This window comes from Patagioenas fasciata, chromosome 1 (genome assembly GCF_037038585.1).
Source record: "Patagioenas fasciata isolate bPatFas1 chromosome 1, bPatFas1.hap1, whole genome shotgun sequence".
NCBI lineage: Eukaryota > Metazoa > Chordata > Aves > Columbiformes > Columbidae > Patagioenas > Patagioenas fasciata.
The window spans coordinates 9,692,374-9,712,500 of NC_092520.1; the positions used below are offsets into that span (position 1 = coordinate 9,692,374).

The window sequence follows — 20,127 nt, forward strand, 5'->3', positions numbered from 1 at the left end:
ATCTCCTCGCAAACTTGCTGGAGAGCAGTTAAGCAGAAACAGCTGTTGGTACAAGTGGTCCTGCATTTGAACTGAAACTACAATGTGATATTTGAATAAATCACCAAGACAAAATAATGTTTACATTTCCATTCTGTTGCTTTATTGTTTTCATTCTATTGTTTTGTTATTATTTTATTCCAGACCGTTTGAAGTAGCATCATTTGCTGTGTCCGTTGTCCTACCACCCTGATTTGGATTTTGTATTTTTTATTTTAGCTGCTACAGGAACGGCTCAAATCCACTAGAAACAAGAGAATCCTTTTTGGTGCATTCAGACCAGCTTTCATTCTGACATATGAATAAAGTGTTAACTTTTGTAGTAACAGTTGTAAAATCTTCACGACCCAGAACATGCAGTAGTAGTGTGGTGTTTTGTGTAATAATGCTCTTTCTCCTTCTTGTAGGTCCTTTTGTTCTGCATCACAGCTGCTCTGTTCATGTTCTTTTTCAGGTACGTTGCTAGTATACCTATTTATGTTTTTAAATAATGTTTTAAACAGCATTTCTAATAACTTATTTGATTTTTGGTTTTTATCTGAAAATGTGGATGCCCCATCCCTGGAAGTGTTGAAGGCCAGGTTGGACGGGGCTTTGAGCAACCTGATCTAGTGGAAGGTGTCCCTGCCCATGGCAGGAGAATTGGAACTAGATGATCTTTAATGTCCCTTCCAACCCAAACCATTTTGTGATTCTTAAGTAGCTTATGTGGGGAAGAGAACATATTTTCTTGTAGTGAAAGTAGAGAACAGAAAAATGAGATTTTACAATCTTAACTAATATAAATTATATGACATGCATAAATTTCAGAGTAAACTATGTGCATTTTCACAAGTTATTAGTTGTATTCCTTTTTTGTAACATACTGTAGTGGGGTGGATGAGACACTCATTTTAACTTGTTTTTTCCCTCTCAGTTTGTATATATGTAATAAATTATTTAACTTGTGTTTCAGCTTTAAATACCAGACCTCCCAAATTTTCTGTATTATATTCCTTGTCGGAAAGTTGCTTGTTAAGTAACCTTTGACTACAGCCCTTTGACTTAGAATTTTCTGTGGCATGTGGCCATCTATGGTTCTTCAAGCCATATGATCCCCTGGTAATTGCAAAACTCTGGAAGCTGCAGCTTATTTTTTTGGTAATTCCAGTATTTACAAATTGCTTATGGATATTGGCCAAGAATAAATAGTCTGTTCTCAACGGCTGTGATAGAAAGAATAAGAGATAACAGAGCGGGACGCTTCTTACAAAAATAAATTGCAGCCGAGTTGAATTCACCTGGTTAGAGAGGAAGGAAATCTGAAGAAGGAAGCAGTGAAAAGATGCCCTTACAGATCCGTCCTAACAGATTTTGGATATTATAGGTATTAGCATGTAGGGAAAGAATATTTGATATCCTGAGTCTCTTCCACTTGTTGATGCACATCATTGGCTGTCATATTGTGAAATATTTAATGTAATAAGATGTCAAAGACAGTGGCCAGTGAAGTCTTTAGGAGACGATAACCTTCCTGTGCTTTGCTGAATGCAACTTGAAAGGTAAAGCTGGAAAAAAACTCCTAATTACAACTCTGTGCTGTAGAAATCACCGTGTCTTGGAGAACATGTGGATTGGGAACAGGAGGGCAGCCAGACAGAGGGAACATGTCAGAGGTCCAGGTGGGCAGGGACATCTCTGAAAATAAATAGAGGGAGAAATGTGACTGTGTCACCTCATCTGGGTGTTCCTGCTCCGGCAGGGGGATTGGACTGGATGATCTTCCGAGGTCCCTTCCAGTCCCTGACATTCTGTGATTCTGTGATTCTTCTACTACACTAAATTAAAGCGTTCTCCCACAGTTTCTAGTTGTAGAAATGTAACAGGAGAGGAACAAATACTTAGGGAGAAGACACATGACAGAGATGTCACCCAATCAGTCCTCAGAGTTTTTGTCCAGTTTGTCTGGACTGGGATTGTGAGTTGGTTGCTGTCTCACCTCGTATGTGAATTCATCATTGAGTCCCTTTGGTAAGATTTTGTACAACCCTCAGGGGAATGCTCTGTGGATCTATCCAGAGCCCTGGGGGAAGCAATCTTCCAGTCTCCATTGTCATCTAAAATAGGAAATAATTGGGAGAGTCGTTAAACTGCACTTCCTATGTTTAGTGACTCAAAATTACTTCAGCTTTTTCCTAATCATAAGCAGATCAAACTGACAAAACCATGTTAGTACTTTCAGAAAAAACACCTTATTCAAAATCAGGTTTGCTTGGCTTGTGGAGTTATCTTCCCACTGACTATAAAACACTGTTTACTGTTAACAAGCATTTATTGACCCAAAAACCATAAAACTCACTTTTGCTTTCTTCAAAAAAACACCTCTCTTCCCAAGGTGGCTTTTTGTCCACCCCACCCCACTGAAATGTCCCAGAAGGTGCTGAGAGCAACAGCAGTCTCTGTCACCGAGATCATATGTAATCCCCTTCATCATTAAATCCTAATACCTAAATGGTGTAACCTGAAGCTTAAAACCTTTCTAAAGGGAGACTTAATGTCAGCGCACCTCATTGCTACCGCAATCAGTACAACTGATGCTTGGGAGCCAAATGACACAGGGAATAAAAGGGAAGTAGCCTTTATTTTTTGAGTTCATATAAATTGCCTTATCTGTGATCATCAGATTCTCTGAACGTAAAAGTGATGCCTGTCCCCAGTTGGTGGCTCTGGTTGGCACGGGCATTCCCAGCGGCTCCACGGTTAACTGAATTTAGCCGCTATTTTGGGTCTGTGTGGTTTTGGGCTGGATAATTTTCCTGGCACAGCTCACACCACGACGCACAGTAGCTGCTGTCAATGCTGCAAGTCAGTGGTCAGACGTGATTCGGATGTGGAAAGTGGAGATGCTCTTCAGCATGCATGTGGACTTCTGTTATTTTAATGTTGCTGCATAGGGTGGTTTTTACTGAACCTATAACATGAGAAGTTAAGTTGGAAAGTTCAAAACTGTCATCTTTTTTGGAGGAATTACGATGCATTCTATACATCACACAACTTTCAGGGTATCTTTCAGGTTGCCATGTCAATAACAGCCTGTTAAGCTGAGCTTGGTTAGTGTTATTTGCAGAAGGTAAGCACTGCGGTTCATAGTTTTCCACTAAAAGAGAACAAAATCAATATGGCACATAACTGTACCATGGTCGTACCTCTCCCTTGATGTGGGTATCTTCCAGTAGGAAATGCTGCTGTAACAGGTGTGTGAGTCTTGGTCTGTGGAAGAATAGGCAAGTTCTTGTTGATTTATTTGAATATTTCTTTTCTAGTGTAATGAATTTTCTCAGTATCTCAATATAATGTCTGTTTTCTAGTGTAAATGCATTTTCTTAGTATCTCATTATAATGTCTGTCTTGAACTATTTGCAAAACAAATTCTGTAATGGTCCTTTAGCAAGGACAGTTACAATTTGCTGATGCTTCTCTCTGACTGCCAGCCCTTACCCATCTGATTTCTGCATCCAAAGCAGCAGAAAGCCTGTGTGATGGATCTGGGGAGTTTATTGTTTACAGAAACATAGGTATTCAGATAATCTTCCTATCATGTGGCATAGAAAAGGCTTCCCCAACTGTAAAATGACTGTGCTTGTCTCCCTGTGGGAAGGCTCTGTCTTCACATCGTCTTCACTTGCTACCCCAATCCTCCCAGCCCATGGCAGATATTTCACGCTGGTCAAAAACTTCACCAAACAGCCTTGATATTTATTCCCTGAAAAAGATCTGTTGGACTGTTGAAATGTTATTGCATCTACTACAGGACAACATGAAAAGCGAGTTGCTAAATCTCAAGAGTTAAGTGAGAAGGGAGTCAGAATGAAAGGTAAATTCAGAAGAGCAATGTAGAAAGGAAGACAATAGGAAGAGGGAAGGAGAGAATGACTGAAGAGTGAAAAAATAAGATCGTGTCAGCAGACAGGACAGAAAATAGAAGAATATACTAGGAAAAAAAGCAGCTGAAATGCAGATGATAGGTTTACAAGCAACAAAGTTATATTTACAGACACAGGAAGCGTATTTTAGTGGAGTATTTTTTTATTTCTTCTCTTCCATCCTCCTTTTCTCGTACTTTTCTCCTAACTTAAACCTCTGCTTTTTCACAAAATGCTTGTACTCAGCTTCACTGGAAGTGATGACATTTGTACATCACTCATTTGTGGATAGTTGTAGTATACAATGACTTGTATAGTACGGTCTGTCATATGTGTATTGAATGCACACATATAGATAAGCACAGCCGAAACGGGATTCTTTCCCTTTCCATGCATTTTTTCCTAAAAAACTTACAGAAGTCTATCTGGGGAGAGGAACGTGCCATTACCTTTAGGAATTAATTTTCAGGTGACATTGAACTCCATCAGGACTTAATACCACTGAGTAAAAAAAAACCCAAAGTCATTTGTGATGACATATAATGTCATATATGATTTGTTTTAAAATGCACACTTCTCTTTAATACTCCTATTTTTTTAAAAAAGTTACAGTTGGCATGGAATTAAGGTTATGGGTGGAAAGGGTTTGATTTTATCGTGATTTCATGTCATCTTATTTCCGTTTGAATAATTCATGGAACTAGCTGTCCAGAATATCATTATAGAATAACTGAATAGAGAGGAATGAAGAAGCAGGAGGAATCCTATAATCCTATAAATATTTGTAAAATACACTTGAATTAATGTTATTTTAGTAGCACTTTTATTTTGAGTGTTACACTTTTTGGAAGGTTGATGCAGTGACTGTGCTTTTGTGTGTATTTGAAGAAATCTATGAGAGAGCAGTGTAGGGAAAAGGGACCTGGGGGTCCTGGTGGACAGCAGGATGACCATGAGCCAGCACTGGGCCCTTGTGGCCAGGAAGGCCAATGGCATCCTGGGGTGGATTAGAAGAGGGGTGGTCAGTAGGTCGAGAGACGTTCTCCTGCCCCTCTACTCTGCCCTGGTGAGACCACATCTGGAATATTGTGTCCAGTTCTGGGCCCCTCAGTTCCAGAAGGACAGGGAACTACTGGAGAGAGTCCAGCGCAGGGCAACAAAGATGCTGAAGGGAGTGGAGCATCTCCCGTGTGAGGAAAGGCTGAGGGAGCTGGGGCTCTTTAGTTTGGAGGAGACTGAGGGCTGACCTCATTAATGTTTACAGATATATAAAGGGTGAGTGTCAGGAGGATGGAGCCAGCCCATGATAGGACAAGGGGTAATGGGTTCAAACTGGAACACAAGAGGTTCCACTTAAATTTGAGAAGGAACTTCCTCTCAGTGAGGGTGACAGAACCTGGACCAGGCTGCCCAGGGAGGTTGTGGAGTCTCCTTCTCTGCAGACATTCAAACCTGCCTGGACACCTTCCTGTGTAACCTCATCTGGGTGTTCCTGCTCCAGCAGGGGGATTGGACTGGATGAGCTTTCGAGGTCCCTTCCAATCCCTGACATTCTGTAATTTTGTGAAATCCACATACTACAAAACTCACCAGCTCTGCACAACAAATGAATACCTACATATAAATCCTATCCACATAAACTTAAAAAATCCACCAATTTGGGTGAATATGTCATGGCAGGCTGCAGCACTGGTTGCTACAGTAGTTAATCTTTAGACTACATACTACCAGTTTATAGTAGACATATGTTAATTCATCTGCTCTGAAACCTAGAAAGGAAAGTTCCACTTACAAGCTGGAACCAGCTATTATGGGAAACTGGATGTTTCTGATGATTGATTGATCCTAAGTTGAGAATGAGTTCTGCAATCTATAGAAATAAATGTCAAAAAACTATTTTTGGAAACAATGCTTTCAGACAATCAGAAGTTATTGCTGTGATTTCACGCAGCAGAACATGGTGTTTGTCGTAATGCGGCGTTTCCATAGCTCACAACAGAAAGCTCCTGGGCTCTTAATGCTGTTTATATATTGTCTGTTGATTGAAGATGGATAATGAAAAATGTAATGAAAAGAACATCTAAGAAATAGATATGCACTGTCATATACTGCCATTAAGATGGAATATTGAAACTTGTGTAAAGTCACTGAAAACCTTTAAGAAAGGTCCTTTTGTTTGAAGAGCCCTTTATTCTATCTAATTAATGAAATTCCAGCCTCCCAAATTACAGCTATTTACTCTTCTTTCCCCATGAAACACATATCCTATAATTTATTCAGTATTTTCGATATGATATTTCAAAGTGCCTTTATTTTCTTTTAAAAATGTGTGGTACCAGTGCCATATCAGCCTCCCATTTAATCCTCTAAGCTCCCTTTTGTACAGAAGCAACTACTTGAAAGATATTTTTGCCTTTTAATTCTACTCTCTTTTTTTACTGTAGAATGAGCAAACTTAATAGTCAGAGTTGCTATTATAGGGATTTAATGTCAATATTCTTGCCCTTTCTTACAAAGATTATTTTGAAGCCTTTGCCTTAGAATTACAAGAGTACATTAAAAGTGCTCTGCTATTGAATTATTAGGTAATAAATCAGAAGAAAAAAGCAGAAGAGAAATTTTTGTGTGTTTATATGTTTTTTACTGTCCTTATATAAACATCTCGAAGTTAGCGGTTCAGAGCACTGTTTTGGTAACTGCCACGCAACTTGATTTCTTAGGTATTTCGGATGACCCGGTGAGCAGATGAAAATGTGCAGTCTCCTAAGAAACGCTATAAATACCAGTTTGTTTTATTTAGTGTGAGCAAAAGTAAAACACGGCATGGCAGGAGGGGGCTGATAACCTCACAGGTGAACTCTGACACTTGGACGCTGTGTTTAGAAATGCATAGACTTATCTCAGATGCAAACACGGGCAGAAAGTTGAGATAATGTGTCTTCTGTTTAGAGACCAATAGAATAAAAGGTGGGAAAGCATTTTTAGTTTTCTTATTCTCATAGTTTTTCATACAGGAAAGAAAAATACCTAGAGTTAAAAGTGCCCAACAGGATTATGGTGGGTATCTTCAGTAGGTTTGGGAACGTCTTTCTTGCACCTTCTTGTAATCATCGGTGGTGGCTGCTGTAAATCCATGAGCAAATCCCACTTCTTCTATTTCTTTGTCTTGTTTTGCAAGTACAGGTCACTATTTCTCACCTGTTCGTTGGGGTAGCGAGGGAGGAATGGGCCAATAACGGTATTTGTAAAATTAAAACAAATCAATTCTGATTTCCCGTCTGGCATTAAAGAGAACCTTAAAACAGATTAGCCTACCTGCAGTGCCTCTTGTAAATCGGTTGTCAACATTCATCTTCAATTTTACTAAAGCTCTTTAGAGATAGTACATATTTAAAAGTGTATTGGATCATCCAGGTATCTAATTTACAAGTCACCAGGTGATTTTTCTCTTCCCCCGCCTTGATCTAATAGAGAAACATTATATGCTCTTGCAGCACTCTCTATCTTTGACTCTGGTTTTATATATCTAAGTATTGCCTGAACCTTTATTATGTTTAGACGATAGCCCAGAATAAAAGTGATCCTTATATGTTCTTTTTTTAAGATGGATACCACCTCAAATCCCTTGAATCACCTGGTTTTTAAGGAGGTTTTACAGTTCCAGTTCATGCTATTTTTCACTTTGTCTTTCAGGTTGTAAAGGTGATACTGCATTGAAATGAGTAGACAGGTGTTTTATTGTTGTGTTATACTCTTGTCTTCAAAGTAGCTCTGTTCTTGAAGATATAAGCTGTGGTTAGATTAGGTCCAAATGAGGGATATTAACTTTGTGGGCTGAACTCAGGCTGGTTAGTTTATTTCCCCCTGGTTAAACCACACTGCTGCTGATCTGCAGGATGCACAAAGGCAGCAGCAGAGACTTTCTCAGCTGTCAGGGAGTGAATAAAATGCTGTTCTATCTAATTCCCATCTCTACTTGCTTTTTTTTTGTGGTTGCAATTTTTCATATTGAGACATGCTGGTACATCTGTTCTGTAGTGATACATATGGCAAAAGTCAAAAAGACACCCTTAAAGTGGGTGACTTCTCTGTTGTTGAGCATCAGTGCTTTTAAACAGCAACAAAGCCACTTTTACACTCAACTCAGGTGTCTTGATTCATTGTTTCCCATGGATTAAGCAACGCAAGTGGTTTTACAACTTTAAGGGAAGGAAGGAATACATTTCAATAAAAGTATCATGTGTTTCCCATTGCCACTTTGCATGGTACAGTTGCTAGTTTGCATGATATAAACCATCTGAAATAGTGTTTTTAGTGCTGTGTATACACTATTAAAAATGTAACTAAATTTTGTTTATAGAAATAATTAGTTTCTTCAGGAGTCAAAATGAAACACCAGTTATTGCACATAGTTCATTGCATTTGCTAAATCAATAAATTTACTCTTTTCATAGAAAATATTAACTTTTGAGTATAACACAAAGAGATTAATTTTCCATGTTTGGTCGCTTTTAGACATCTGGCACATATGCTCCTGGAATTTATTTAAACCTGTTCTTTCCACCAGTAAATCTTGTCCTCGTTTTAACAGATTGCTTTACGTGTAGTTGGATCCAGTTGCGTGGCCTCCTCAGGAGAGGAAACACGTTGCCTACGGACAAGCGGTACAAGAATTACGGCCGTACAATAGGGAGTATTTTTCCACCATTATCACTTTTCAGCGGAGATTCTTTTTCAGCTGCGTAACAGTGACTCGGTGAACCAGGAAGGTGTTTACCTGCAAGGTGATCTGGTGGTAATGGGAGATGGTTTTGAGGGCTACAATTTCAGGCGTCTCCATCCAGAACCATCCCTAAAGGAAGAAAAAGAGAATCTCCTCCCCTTCTTTAGGTTTCGTCTATCGATCACAAAGGGCTTTTGTCCTGTGAGCATGTTGATGTGGCTGGGCTTTGGCTGTTGATCATCTTCCTGGTATCCTGAAATGCGAAAGGAATGCAAGTCAGATGATGCAAAAGCAATTGAGCTTCACAGATTCAGTGTCTCCCTTTGATCCTGGCATTAAGATGCCCAGGTCTGCCAGTGGCAGCGTCTGCAGGCGAGATTTCTGACCACTTTAGTCCTGGTGCTAAAAAGATCCACTCACAGAGTGTGGGGATTGCAATTTATTTTTGCAGGATTTCAGAACTGTTAAATATATTTTTCCTATGTTTATCACCAAACATTATAGAAAGTTATAATAGTTTTTTCCTTCCTTATTTAAAATCATATTTCTGTAAGATTTTTCTTGTGTGTATCCCATATACTAAAGACTTGGCAGCTGATGGACTTACCCTTTCACGTGCATGTGAGGCACTTTACATTTTGCAGATGGAGAACTGAGGAGAAGATTTAAGTAGCATGCAGAAGGTCAGATACAATATTTGTGGTAGCGATGCCTTTGAGCCCTAGTTCTTAAATCACAAGGCTATCTCTGCTGCATTCCTGCTACAGGAGATAATTTAACTTTAAAAAGTGGGGCTCGGTGCAGAATTGCTATCAGAGAATTAGGTAGGAAGCAGTATATAAGTAGCTGTATAATAAGATAGAGTTCTAAGCCAAATAAATACTAACTCAGTAGATGTACTCTTCATTTCCTTTTTCGGAAGAATCTGATATTTTTATATTGGCTTTCTGAGAGAGTGGGAACATGGATTTCAGTTTCCTAGTATTCTCTTTTTAACCAATTTCAAAAGAGAAGGGGAGAAAGAAAAGGAGCTGAACAACACACAGACTGGGCAGTTGTAAAAGTTTCTTTCTTACTTTCTGTCATTACCTTATGCAACGTTTTCCTGGGAAACTTTATATGTCAATTAGGGTTTGAGAGATGTACTTTCGTAATACGGTGAAAGTTGATTTAATGCCTTTGTGCTCCTATTTCTCTTGTTTTCTTTACTCTCTCAGCTCCTTGGCTTAATTTCTTTTTCCCAACTGTTTCCTGTCAGTTCTTCCTGTTTTTGCTGCTGCTCTATTAAAAATAGTTCTGTAGTTTTGCTGAGCTGAGGGATATATCTGTACAGTTGCTTATTTAATTTAGAAAAACAAAATCCTCCTGACATTAAAGAAACAAAGAAGAGATCCCTTTGAGGAGCAGGTACAAAACTTTTAAGAACAATCCGTTTATTTACAATATACATCTAGGAAAGGAGAGTCACACCAAGAAATAAGTCATAATTCTTAGAGGATGGATGAGATTTCAGAAATCCCCACCTGTCATTTGAATGTTACCTGTGTTGTTTTGATTGCTGCAATCCTTTGTGGAGAAACTGAGCTGTAGTTGTTGGAGACACCATCACCGTACTGAAATACAAATCCCAGACCAGTAATTCACACTCATCACATGTTTCTGATTTGATAGCAGTCAGGGCAGAAAATCTTCATTTCATGAAAAGCAGAAGGCAATTACGTTACATTAGGATCTACATGGTTTGGTATGTATTTATAAAATAAAGTCTTTCTGTTTGTGTAAGGGTTGCACACAATCAAATATTTTACTTGTAACTACTGCACAACTTGAATATATATTTGCAGTCTAAAGACTACAGTCTCAAATATTGCTTTTAACATATGACTTTTATATTTCATTTTAGAAAAAGGCACATTTTTAACTACAGACATTCGAAATACTTGAAATTCTGTTCTTGTGAGCTAATTGCTGACTAGAATAGGAAAATAAGAGCTACTTTGTGGTTGGATGCTTGTGGTCTTTCTTTTGGCTTTTGGCCCCAAGATAAAATGTCAGGGAAAACACGCTAACGGATAATGGTATCAATCAGTGTATCCTGGACATAATTTGAAGCCTGTCAAATGTCTGCTACTTTATAAACATTGAGTTAGATCATTCTTCTTCATTCTACCTTCTCCTTATATGTTATTTAGTCAGAAGAGTGTAAATTATGTCGTAGATGATTTTCACAGACATGCTTCACTTCATAAAGTCTCAGTTTCACAGAGAAAGAAACTGCTGTGAAAAAACAGCTTCTTCTGTGAAACTGAGACTTTATGGGCCATTTCAAATATTCCGAAGAATGAGACAGTCTTTATTCTCTTTCCTATGTTTCATATATTGACTAGAAACCATACTGAGGAAAGGTTTCTATATTCTTACATTTTTAGCTTAAATAATCCTTGCCCCAAACTAACCAGATCCGATTAATGTAATAGCAAACCGTAATTCAGAACCTGACTCTTCTCCTACTAAAATTAATATCAAAGCTCAGATCTAATCTTCAGGTGAATCTGTGGCTCAGAAATTCAATGGCAAATTTTCAATGGATTTTAAAGAAACTTGAATTTCACTTGTGGTGTGAATAAGACAGTTGTAGTAATAAATAATGAGGAAAAATCTCAAGAAATATGAAGTTAAAACAGTCATATCCATAGTTGAGATTTTGCTCTGAAGAGTAAGAGTTAAGGCATTTTAGGTTGAAATTTTTGTATTTTAAACTAGGAAAAATACTTTAGGTATTTTAGATAGTAATATTCTGCTATATCAGGATACTCTGATTTTTTTTCTATATAAATTTGAGTGAAAGCATATTTAAATTTTTTCAATGAAAAGTCAAAGCAGTGTTTAGCCCAGGATCGTGGAAATGCCAAAAACTCTGGCATGATGCCTCAAATACACGGTTCGAAGAGACTTAGAAGAAACACGGAGTTGAATAACAGCCTGTGTAGTTATTGGTCAAGAATGAATTGTGTCAAGCTAATCTGGCTTCCTCCTGTGAAGATCAGAGGCTTCGTTGATTCAGAAGTAATAGAGGACATCATAGGTCTTCAGTAGGTCTTTAGACAGACTCTCATGTGACATTCTCGTAAGTGAGGTCTTAAAGTGCACTGTAGAAAAAAACTCATAAGCAGCTGAAAAACCTGAGTACTGAGTTTATTCTCAGAGTGGAAGTAACATCCAGGGGTAATTCCTTCCATCCACAGACCTCATCAACTCTAAGTCACCATCCTGGTCATTAGTAAAGCTGTTGAACAATAAGACCCAACCAGTCTTCCAAGGTGTCCTGTTTTATCCACAGATTTAATAAACATGTCATTAAAAACAATTCGGCAAATTGGATAAATATTCTCAAAATATAGGATGCAGTTTGCTGGAAGGTTCTGCGCTTTGGAAGAGAGAATTAATGCTAGAAATTGAGAATTTGGAACATCTTCCTAGGTCACAGCTCTTCGTAGAAGGCCCTAGGAGTTAGATGACAACGTGAACATGAGTCAAAGCATCAGGATGTGGAAGAAAGTGATTGTAATTGGATATATAAGTAAGAGTACAGCATGCAAAGCATGTGAAGTTACCACTGACCTCTCCTTAGTGTCAATAATTTCAGCTGGAGTAACAAAATTCAGTCTATACATGGACAAATTCTGCAAAGCCCAGAGCAGAATGAGAATGATCAGACATTATTATCAGACCTTTCTTGAGGAGCTTGAAATGTTTCATTTAGCCTAGAAAAAGTCTAGACTGATAATAGTCTTCTCATATATGCAATACTTCTCTAATGAGGAAGAGTAATGAATTCTCTTTTGAGTGAAGAGTAAAAGAAATAAAAGACTGAAACTGAGCAAGGTAGGTGCAGGTTGGAAATAATTATACTGGAGAAACTTTCTATTATTAAGACTCACTAAGCAGTGGGATGGTTTGTTCAGAGGCAGGGAGATTCCATCAGTCCGTTGTCTGTTGGGAAGAAACAGGCTAGACATGAATGGTAGAGCTGCAGTCCTTGTGTTTGATGGAGAACAGACTAGATGAAATTTATTCTGTTCCTGTCTTCCTTAATTTTATGTGTTTGTTTTGTATAAACATTTGTAAGTGGAGATCAAATGGGTATTTGTATTAGATTTTTTAAAATAGTCAAATACCTGTTTCTTGCAGGAATTGTTCCTGTGTAAGGAGTGATCATAGAGAATCCATTAGAAGTGTTACGTTTTGTGTGTGTCACTTGGTGCCAGAGAACAGTAAATTGTGTGTAGCAGTAGAATTTATGAGGAAGGACTGCTAGCAAAATAAATACTATGTCACCGAAGGAACAGAGATGAGTTTTAAGAGGGAGATGATGTGCTAAGGAGTAACTGGAACACCTTTGTAATTTAACTCAACATAAACATCCATGGTAATTGTCAGATAGTCAGTCTCTAGTCCATGCTTGTGTGCATTTATTCTAGGAGTGCAAGGCCTCCTGTAGAAAGAAAAACCATATGATTGTAGCCCAGACCTTTATTTAACGGCTGCTTTATAGGCCTGTTTAAAATCTTGTCGATCTTGAAATCTCCTCAGTTGTTCAATGGGAATAACAAGTAGCTTAAGGTTTTTCCCATTATTTGTTTTCTGCTTCAGAATTTATTTTCTCTTTGTGTTGCTGCATGAAGAGATAATTAAATAGATAACTGCCTATAACACTTGAGGAAAAACTGAATTAATAAAGTGCTTTAAACCAGAATGTACAAATAAATGGAAAAGCTTCCTTCTGGAATTCTACTTGAAGTTAATTATTTTAATTTTGTAAAGAATAGTTGATTTAAAAAAGGCAAAATAGTGATGTGGTTTGTTCTTTTGAAAAGTTAGATTTTAGACAAAGCTAAAAGGAATCACTGTTAGGTTTTCTACACTTGTTGCCTTCCAAATCTGACTTAATGAATTTGGAATTTAACTCATCCTCTGTTGTCACTCTGTGGTACAGACTGACAGCTTACTGATAATTTCTTGCTGATACACCTCTTCTCAGGGGTGCAAACAGAGGGTAAGCCGTATGGTGAAAGCTCAGCTTTCAGATCTTTTAAGATGTTTGGAGAATTCGTCGTGGCTCTGATAAGAGTGTGAAAGTTTTCACTGTCCTGTGTGTGCCCTGAGTTGGTGACAAGGCAGCGTCACTTGAGTTAAATCAGCACAACCCCCCCGGCAGCACTAGTCTAGTGAGTAATAATATTCAAAATTATATAGGCTAATGTCCTGCTGTAAAACCATTGACTTCTCTAGATTGTTATCAAAATTGTTTAGCATGTGTTACTCGGTGTTTAAGCTTATTTTAATAACTGAATGAGTATAAAGGGAAAGTGCAAGAATAAATGATTCAGGTTTCTTACCCCATATCCTTGCTTTTCTGTTTGGGTGTGTAAGAAATGTTTGCTTACATTACATGTTTGATACGCTGAAGGTGAAGATGTGATTATGTGCAGTGGGTTTGCTGTCTGTGTATATGCTTTTGGTTATCTTTGGGAAGTACACAGTGAGTTACCCAGAAGTTATTATTCTGACATGACAAAGCAGCCTAGTGATTTGTTGCTGCACTTTCAGTCTCTCAGCACATCCTTATTTCACACACATTTCATATATTGACAGCTAATAATAATTTAAAAATTCACACCACAAATTAAAAAATATTTAAAAATCACGTTAAAATCATATATTAGGCATAATCCCATGCATTTCTGTCTTCTTAAAGTGCACTTGCAATTAAACAGCATAGCAATGATTAATAAAAGCATGCTGAACATGCCACCCGGTATTCAGAATGACAGATAACACTGTGACTGATAGGCACATTTGCACACACGTGGACCCGTTGAAAAGCAGTTATCTGGGTTTCAGTGAAATGTGTTACAGAAAAGCGCAGCATTTCCCAGGAGGGAAAAACGTACTCAAAGGTGAGAACGTCTGTTCTTTGAGATGCAGTTAATTTGTAAACTATTTATCTCACACAAAGTTTAAATAAAGACCTAGGAGGTGATTTTTTTTTTCCCAACTTGAATACAATTCAGCATATAAAGACTGAAAATCATCCAGCTGAGCACTGTGCAGACTAAATGTGTGTTCAAAATTTTATATAGATTCTTCCAAGGTTATGAACATACATAGAAATGATTGTACTGGAACAGATCAGTGATTCATCTAGTCCTGCTGAGAAGTGCTGGTGAAATGTGCCAAAACATAAATCAAGGACTTGATCAGGATTTCAGATGCTTAACCCAGCTGGAGACCAAGCAACTGAGTACAAATCATGGGTGACCAACCTCCCACTGCCTCCATCTTCCTTCCCCCAGGAGGTTTCATTCCTTCGTTGACTTAGAAAGCCTCAGTGCTAGAAGGTACCTAGAGAAAAATCCATACCTCAGCGGTGGTCTTCTGGGTTGTCCTTGGCATGTTGAGGCCACCGCTCATGGGCATTTGTCCTCTGCTTGCAAGAGGGGTTTGTGTAGCCAGGGTGTCCATCAGAACCAGGTCTGCACCACTGGTCTTCTGTCCCCAACCTGCCCTCCCCAGAGCAGAGGAGGTAACTCCTCATTCTCATCCATCTGCAACGTCCTGCAAGTGTAGGAATCTGATGCAAGATGGAAAAATGGGTGATAATAGCTGGGTGGATGGGGAGAACATGTGTCAAACTATTACTTTGTTAAATAAGGTCCTTATGTATTTCAGTTTTGCTAACGAACAAGCAGTTACCTGGTTCCTTGGATGAAGATGCTTACACAGTGGCCTCAGAATGGCCAAGGACTCCATTTGCAGCGTGGAGCGTGTCTTGTGAAGATGTAAACCCAAATCCCATAGATCTGCTGTAGCTACAAGAAATAGGAAGAGTCTGCCTGCAGTGATGCCCATAATATGTAAATAAGTCTACATATGGTTGGATGTATGGTTGGTCTTGAATTTAGGAGGAGATGTGTGAGGGACTCCCTCCTCTTCTGAAACTGTAAGAGATCTTCAGTTTGATGTAGCACCTGTTGAAATGTGACAGCGAGTAGGTTGCTGAGTAATCCATGGTGTGTGGGTTGTGAATGCCATATTGGGGTATAGAAGAGAAGGAATTTCCCTTTTCCTCATAGAAGCAGTAAGAAGAAAACTTGTAATAATTTACTTGAAAGCTTGGCTGTGGTTGGTGGGAAATACAGAGGAAGCCATGTGGAATTCTTCCTGCTGGGGGCTGCCGGGCTACCCTGGCTCCTTCAGGGCTGGGGAATTCTTCAATACAGAAGAAATGAGTGGTGTTGGTGGGCGGTGATCTGATTTAGGTCATGATGTCTGGAGAGAGTCATCTCTCATGCTCAACTACAGTCCTGCTTGCAAGAGCAGGATTCCTGCTGTGTGGTCTCTGGGGATGACGTGGTTTGGTGGAGATCTGGTGGTGTAGCTGCTGGACAGGTGTTGTTAGAGACCAGGCACATGAGCAAGTGAAGTTCTGGTCCATTTGAATTGAAGTTGTTTGGGTTTCAAAGCTGCCTGAAAACTTTAGGGCGAGATAACCTGTTAATGGAGTCCAGTGGAGGGCTGTGAAGATGATGAGGAGTCTGGAGCACCTTTCTTATGAGGAGAGACTGAGAGAGCTGGGTCTGTTCAGCCTGGAGAAGAGAAACTGAGAGAGGGTCTCATCAATGTTTATAAATATCTCAAGAGTGGGTGTCAAGAGGATGGACCAGACTCCTTTCAGTGGTGCCCAACGATAGGATGAGGGGCAATGGGCACAGACTGAAGCACAGGAGGTTCCATCTGAATATGAGGAGAAACTTCTTTACTTTGAGGTGCCAGAGCCCTGAACAGGCTGCCCAGAGAGGCTGTGGAGTCTCCTTCACTGGAGACATTCAAACCCACCTGGACACATTCCTGTGTGATCTGCTCTGGTGACCCTGCTTTAGCGGGTGGGTTGGACTGCATGATCTCCAGAGGTACTTAACATTTGTTTCCTGTGTAAAAATCAGATATCATTGGGATCTAGGAATTCTAAAATAAAAATTCACACTAAACATTACATTTACGAGATACATAATCAGAGGTGTTGTATGACCTGCCAAAATTAGATTCAATTGAATGTTAATTTTATGTTACAGTTAAGAATTCATGATGTGTTGACTAAGCTTGATGTGCTGTGAAGATTAACTGTACGGGTGTTCGTTTTATTGAAAATCTGACTTTGTCACAGAAAAGGTTTTACAGAAGGTCGTAGCTTGATACATTGATTTCTTCAGCAATTCATGGCAGGACTCCATTTTACAACTGGTTTCTACCTTGTCAGATTCTTCTGGCTTCAGCAGAATTCTGGGCTGAAAAGTGTGATTTACGCCTCACACACAGCTAATGTAACAGATGGAGAACTCTTTTTTTCCTTAGGACATGATTAAAATGAGGTTTTTGATCTGTCTATAAAGTTGTATAAAAACAACTCCCTCCAACTTTTTATCCACACTTCCAGTTGCAGTAATAATTTTTATTATAATAAAGTAATCCCACTATTTTGAATTGAAGAGGTAAGTGGATATCAGTGATACACTCAGCGTTATATGTAGAGAAACAGTATTGTTAGACACTGCCCTGTGATTTTATTGGAAAAGTGGATATAATTTATTAGCTGAGGAAAAGAAATAATGAAAATATTATTTTGAAGAAGAGCCAATTCATATATTTCTAAACATTACCCGGGCCACCCAGATCTGAACTTGTGTTTTACGTCTCTTAAGTCTCAATAAATTCAACCGAGTCGTGAGCTGCCTGCAGGAGTCCAGCAGAATGCCTTTTAATTCCTCTTTCTTTTCATATCTTCCTTAGTGAAAGGCTTCACAGCGAGTAAGCCTGATGAGTTTCTGGAATAAGGTCACAGCAGATTTGCTTACCAGAAATGTAGTGTTCCTTGCTGAGAATTACATTTACTTACTCTTGGGATAATTACATTTAATCACTCAAGAAGGAAACTGGGCATGATCCTGCAATACAGTTCCAACCATGTCTGCGTTGCCACAATATGGGCATGGCATCTAACAGGGGTTTAACCCCTGAGGGTAGGTACTGCTGCTAGAAGACAAGACAAAAAATGTGTGTATATATACATATACATATATATATATATATATATCTATGTACATGAGTGATTGTGATTCATGAAGCAATTTGATACAGTTCAGTAAAACTCCACACCTTTCTCTCATGCCGTGTCAGGTGGCAGAGTGGACCAGCGTATATTCTCCATTTTAAATAAACTCTGTTTTAAAAAATATCACCAAAAAAAAAAAAGGTAGGATTCTCTGAGATAGGGAACGTCATTGAAAAGATGAGCAAAATGTAGATATCCCAAATCCTAATGCTTTACTCTTTCACCTAGGTACACATTTTATTCTGCACTTATCTGCAAATAGAAAGTGGTCTTTATAATGTTTGCTTTCGTGTTGTGGCTGCGTGGTTAATGCTGCAGTAACCAACAGGCTCTTTCTCAGCTGATCTAACCTTGAGCAAAAGTGTTGCTGAACAATATAAACAAGGAACGGCGTCAAACAGCAAATTTTCATTTCTGTTATAGTTTCTGAAATTTCACCAGGACCCATCAGAGAGAAATAAGTACATTTTTGACAGTAAAGTGAATAATTATATATATATATATATATGAATCTATACTTTTAGGCATTGTGCTGGTGTAATGTTTTAATTCTCACACTTCGAACTGAGAAGGGTAAGGCCTAAAGTGTAATTTATAACGTAGATTATATTTAGTTTATGATGTAGTTTATATGCACATCTACAATTAGTGGTTTGCATAGATGTGTTATGGAGTGTGAGTTTTTTCATAAGGTACTTAGAGCTCAACTTATCATACTCATTAAAGCGTTGATTTAGGAAATTCATTGCAAACAACCTGTTGCGGTTTTACAGTGCTTTGTGTCCTTTTGCAGTATTTCCTTACATGTTTTGTTTTGCAAAAGAGGAGGCACCTTGTTATGACAGATCGCTGTAGTTGTGGTCTATCTGTTTAAAAAATGTCTCATGTAAGTTTTAAAATGGCTCATTTTATGAGTTTTAAGCAACAAATAAGTGTAATTTTCAAATTCCCTGTGGATTTAAAGTTAAGGTGCTTTGTGCTTGGGGAGTGAGGCAGCCTGAGGAAAAAAAAGGGGTAAAAACAATATTTTGGGGATCTCCATTTCAAAATGTAAGGGATTGAATTTAACATGCAACTTCTGAGAATCATGTTGTGAACATACGTTAATAGGAACTTCCCGCAAAAACAGATGACGAGATGTGAAAGAGGTAAGACATAGGGGAGAGTTTGTTTTTCCAGAGTGTATCTTTTTCACATTAGCCTTTTAACAGGCATAATTTCTGTGGGGGGAGATAACTGCAAAAGCTCGTGTATATTTGTGAAGAGACGCCCTGACCCGGCAGCCGCGTTTCCCTGGTTTCCCAGGGAGGAGGGATGTTTGCAGCAGCACTGTTTCGTGCCTCTGCCAGTCGCCTTCCCGAGAACCTTTGAACCCCAGTTTTGATCATATTTGCAACAACATGAAGGTACTAAAGATGCAGAAAATTCTTTTTTTGGTTTGGTTTGGTTTGTTTTCATGAAACTAAGCAGCTGTGTAGACAAGACAAATACACTGATGGCTGCGGGCTGCTGGGTGAACCCGCTCAGGGAAACTGATTCTAAACAACTTTGCTGCTCTCCTGTCATTTATCCGTAGCTGGAGAAGTTGAATGTGGATTACCAAAATGCCTTAAAACTTCTATGGTCAATAATAAATGGCATTTTGAAGTCTCGGTATTTTTTCTATCTCTAGAAAAGGCGTGACTGTTTAGTGCACTTTTCTCAATATGCCTTCCTTATTTTTTATTTTTTACTATATTAGAAAAAGAGGACACATCTATTAATTAAAAAAAAAAACTTGACAGGAGAAATCAACCATGATATGCTGTGTTGTGCTGGCAAATCAGGTAAATAGCAATAAAACATTGTCTGTATGCAGATAGTCAAATTCTAAGTTGTACAGGTCATGAAAATACAAAGCTGACTCAGGATGCCAAATTAATTCAGGAATTTGCCTACACTTTCATAAAAAGAATTAACAGAATTAAAACCAAACAAAATGCTAGACTTTTAAAAAAATAATTGATTAATCAAAAAATTGTGTCTCTGAATTTCAACCCAATATGGAAAGGTTGACATCTAAGGTCATCCTTACCTCTTAAGCCCTTCCTCTAATCAGGGGTCTATAAAAGGAGGAGTTTACAGAAGCAGAACGCGGTCTGCCCTGTGTTGACCCGAGGGAGGGATGACACGGAGCAGTCCTGTTCGCTGGCTTCTGTGATGTTAATGTGATACTCTTTAAAAATATCATCATTCAGTTGTTTTTAAGCATCGAGAAAAAAAAATAGTGGATGTTTTTAGTGACGTGTTTA

The 20,127-nt window shown here is 38.6% G+C and overlaps 1 protein-coding gene across 3 annotated transcripts in view; it reads left to right on the forward strand.

The window, feature by feature from the left end:
* Nucleotides 1-20,127, forward strand: part of TMEM135 (transmembrane protein 135) — a 179,304-nt gene that overhangs the window by 119,474 nt on the left and 39,703 nt on the right. For all 3 annotated transcript variants that reach the window (XM_071802470.1, XM_065832681.2, XM_071802500.1), the window contains one exon: nt 447-493. In XM_071802470.1, coding sequence (XP_071658571.1) covers nt 447-493 — 47 coding nt within the window. The remainder of the gene's footprint in view (nt 1-446; nt 494-20,127) is intronic.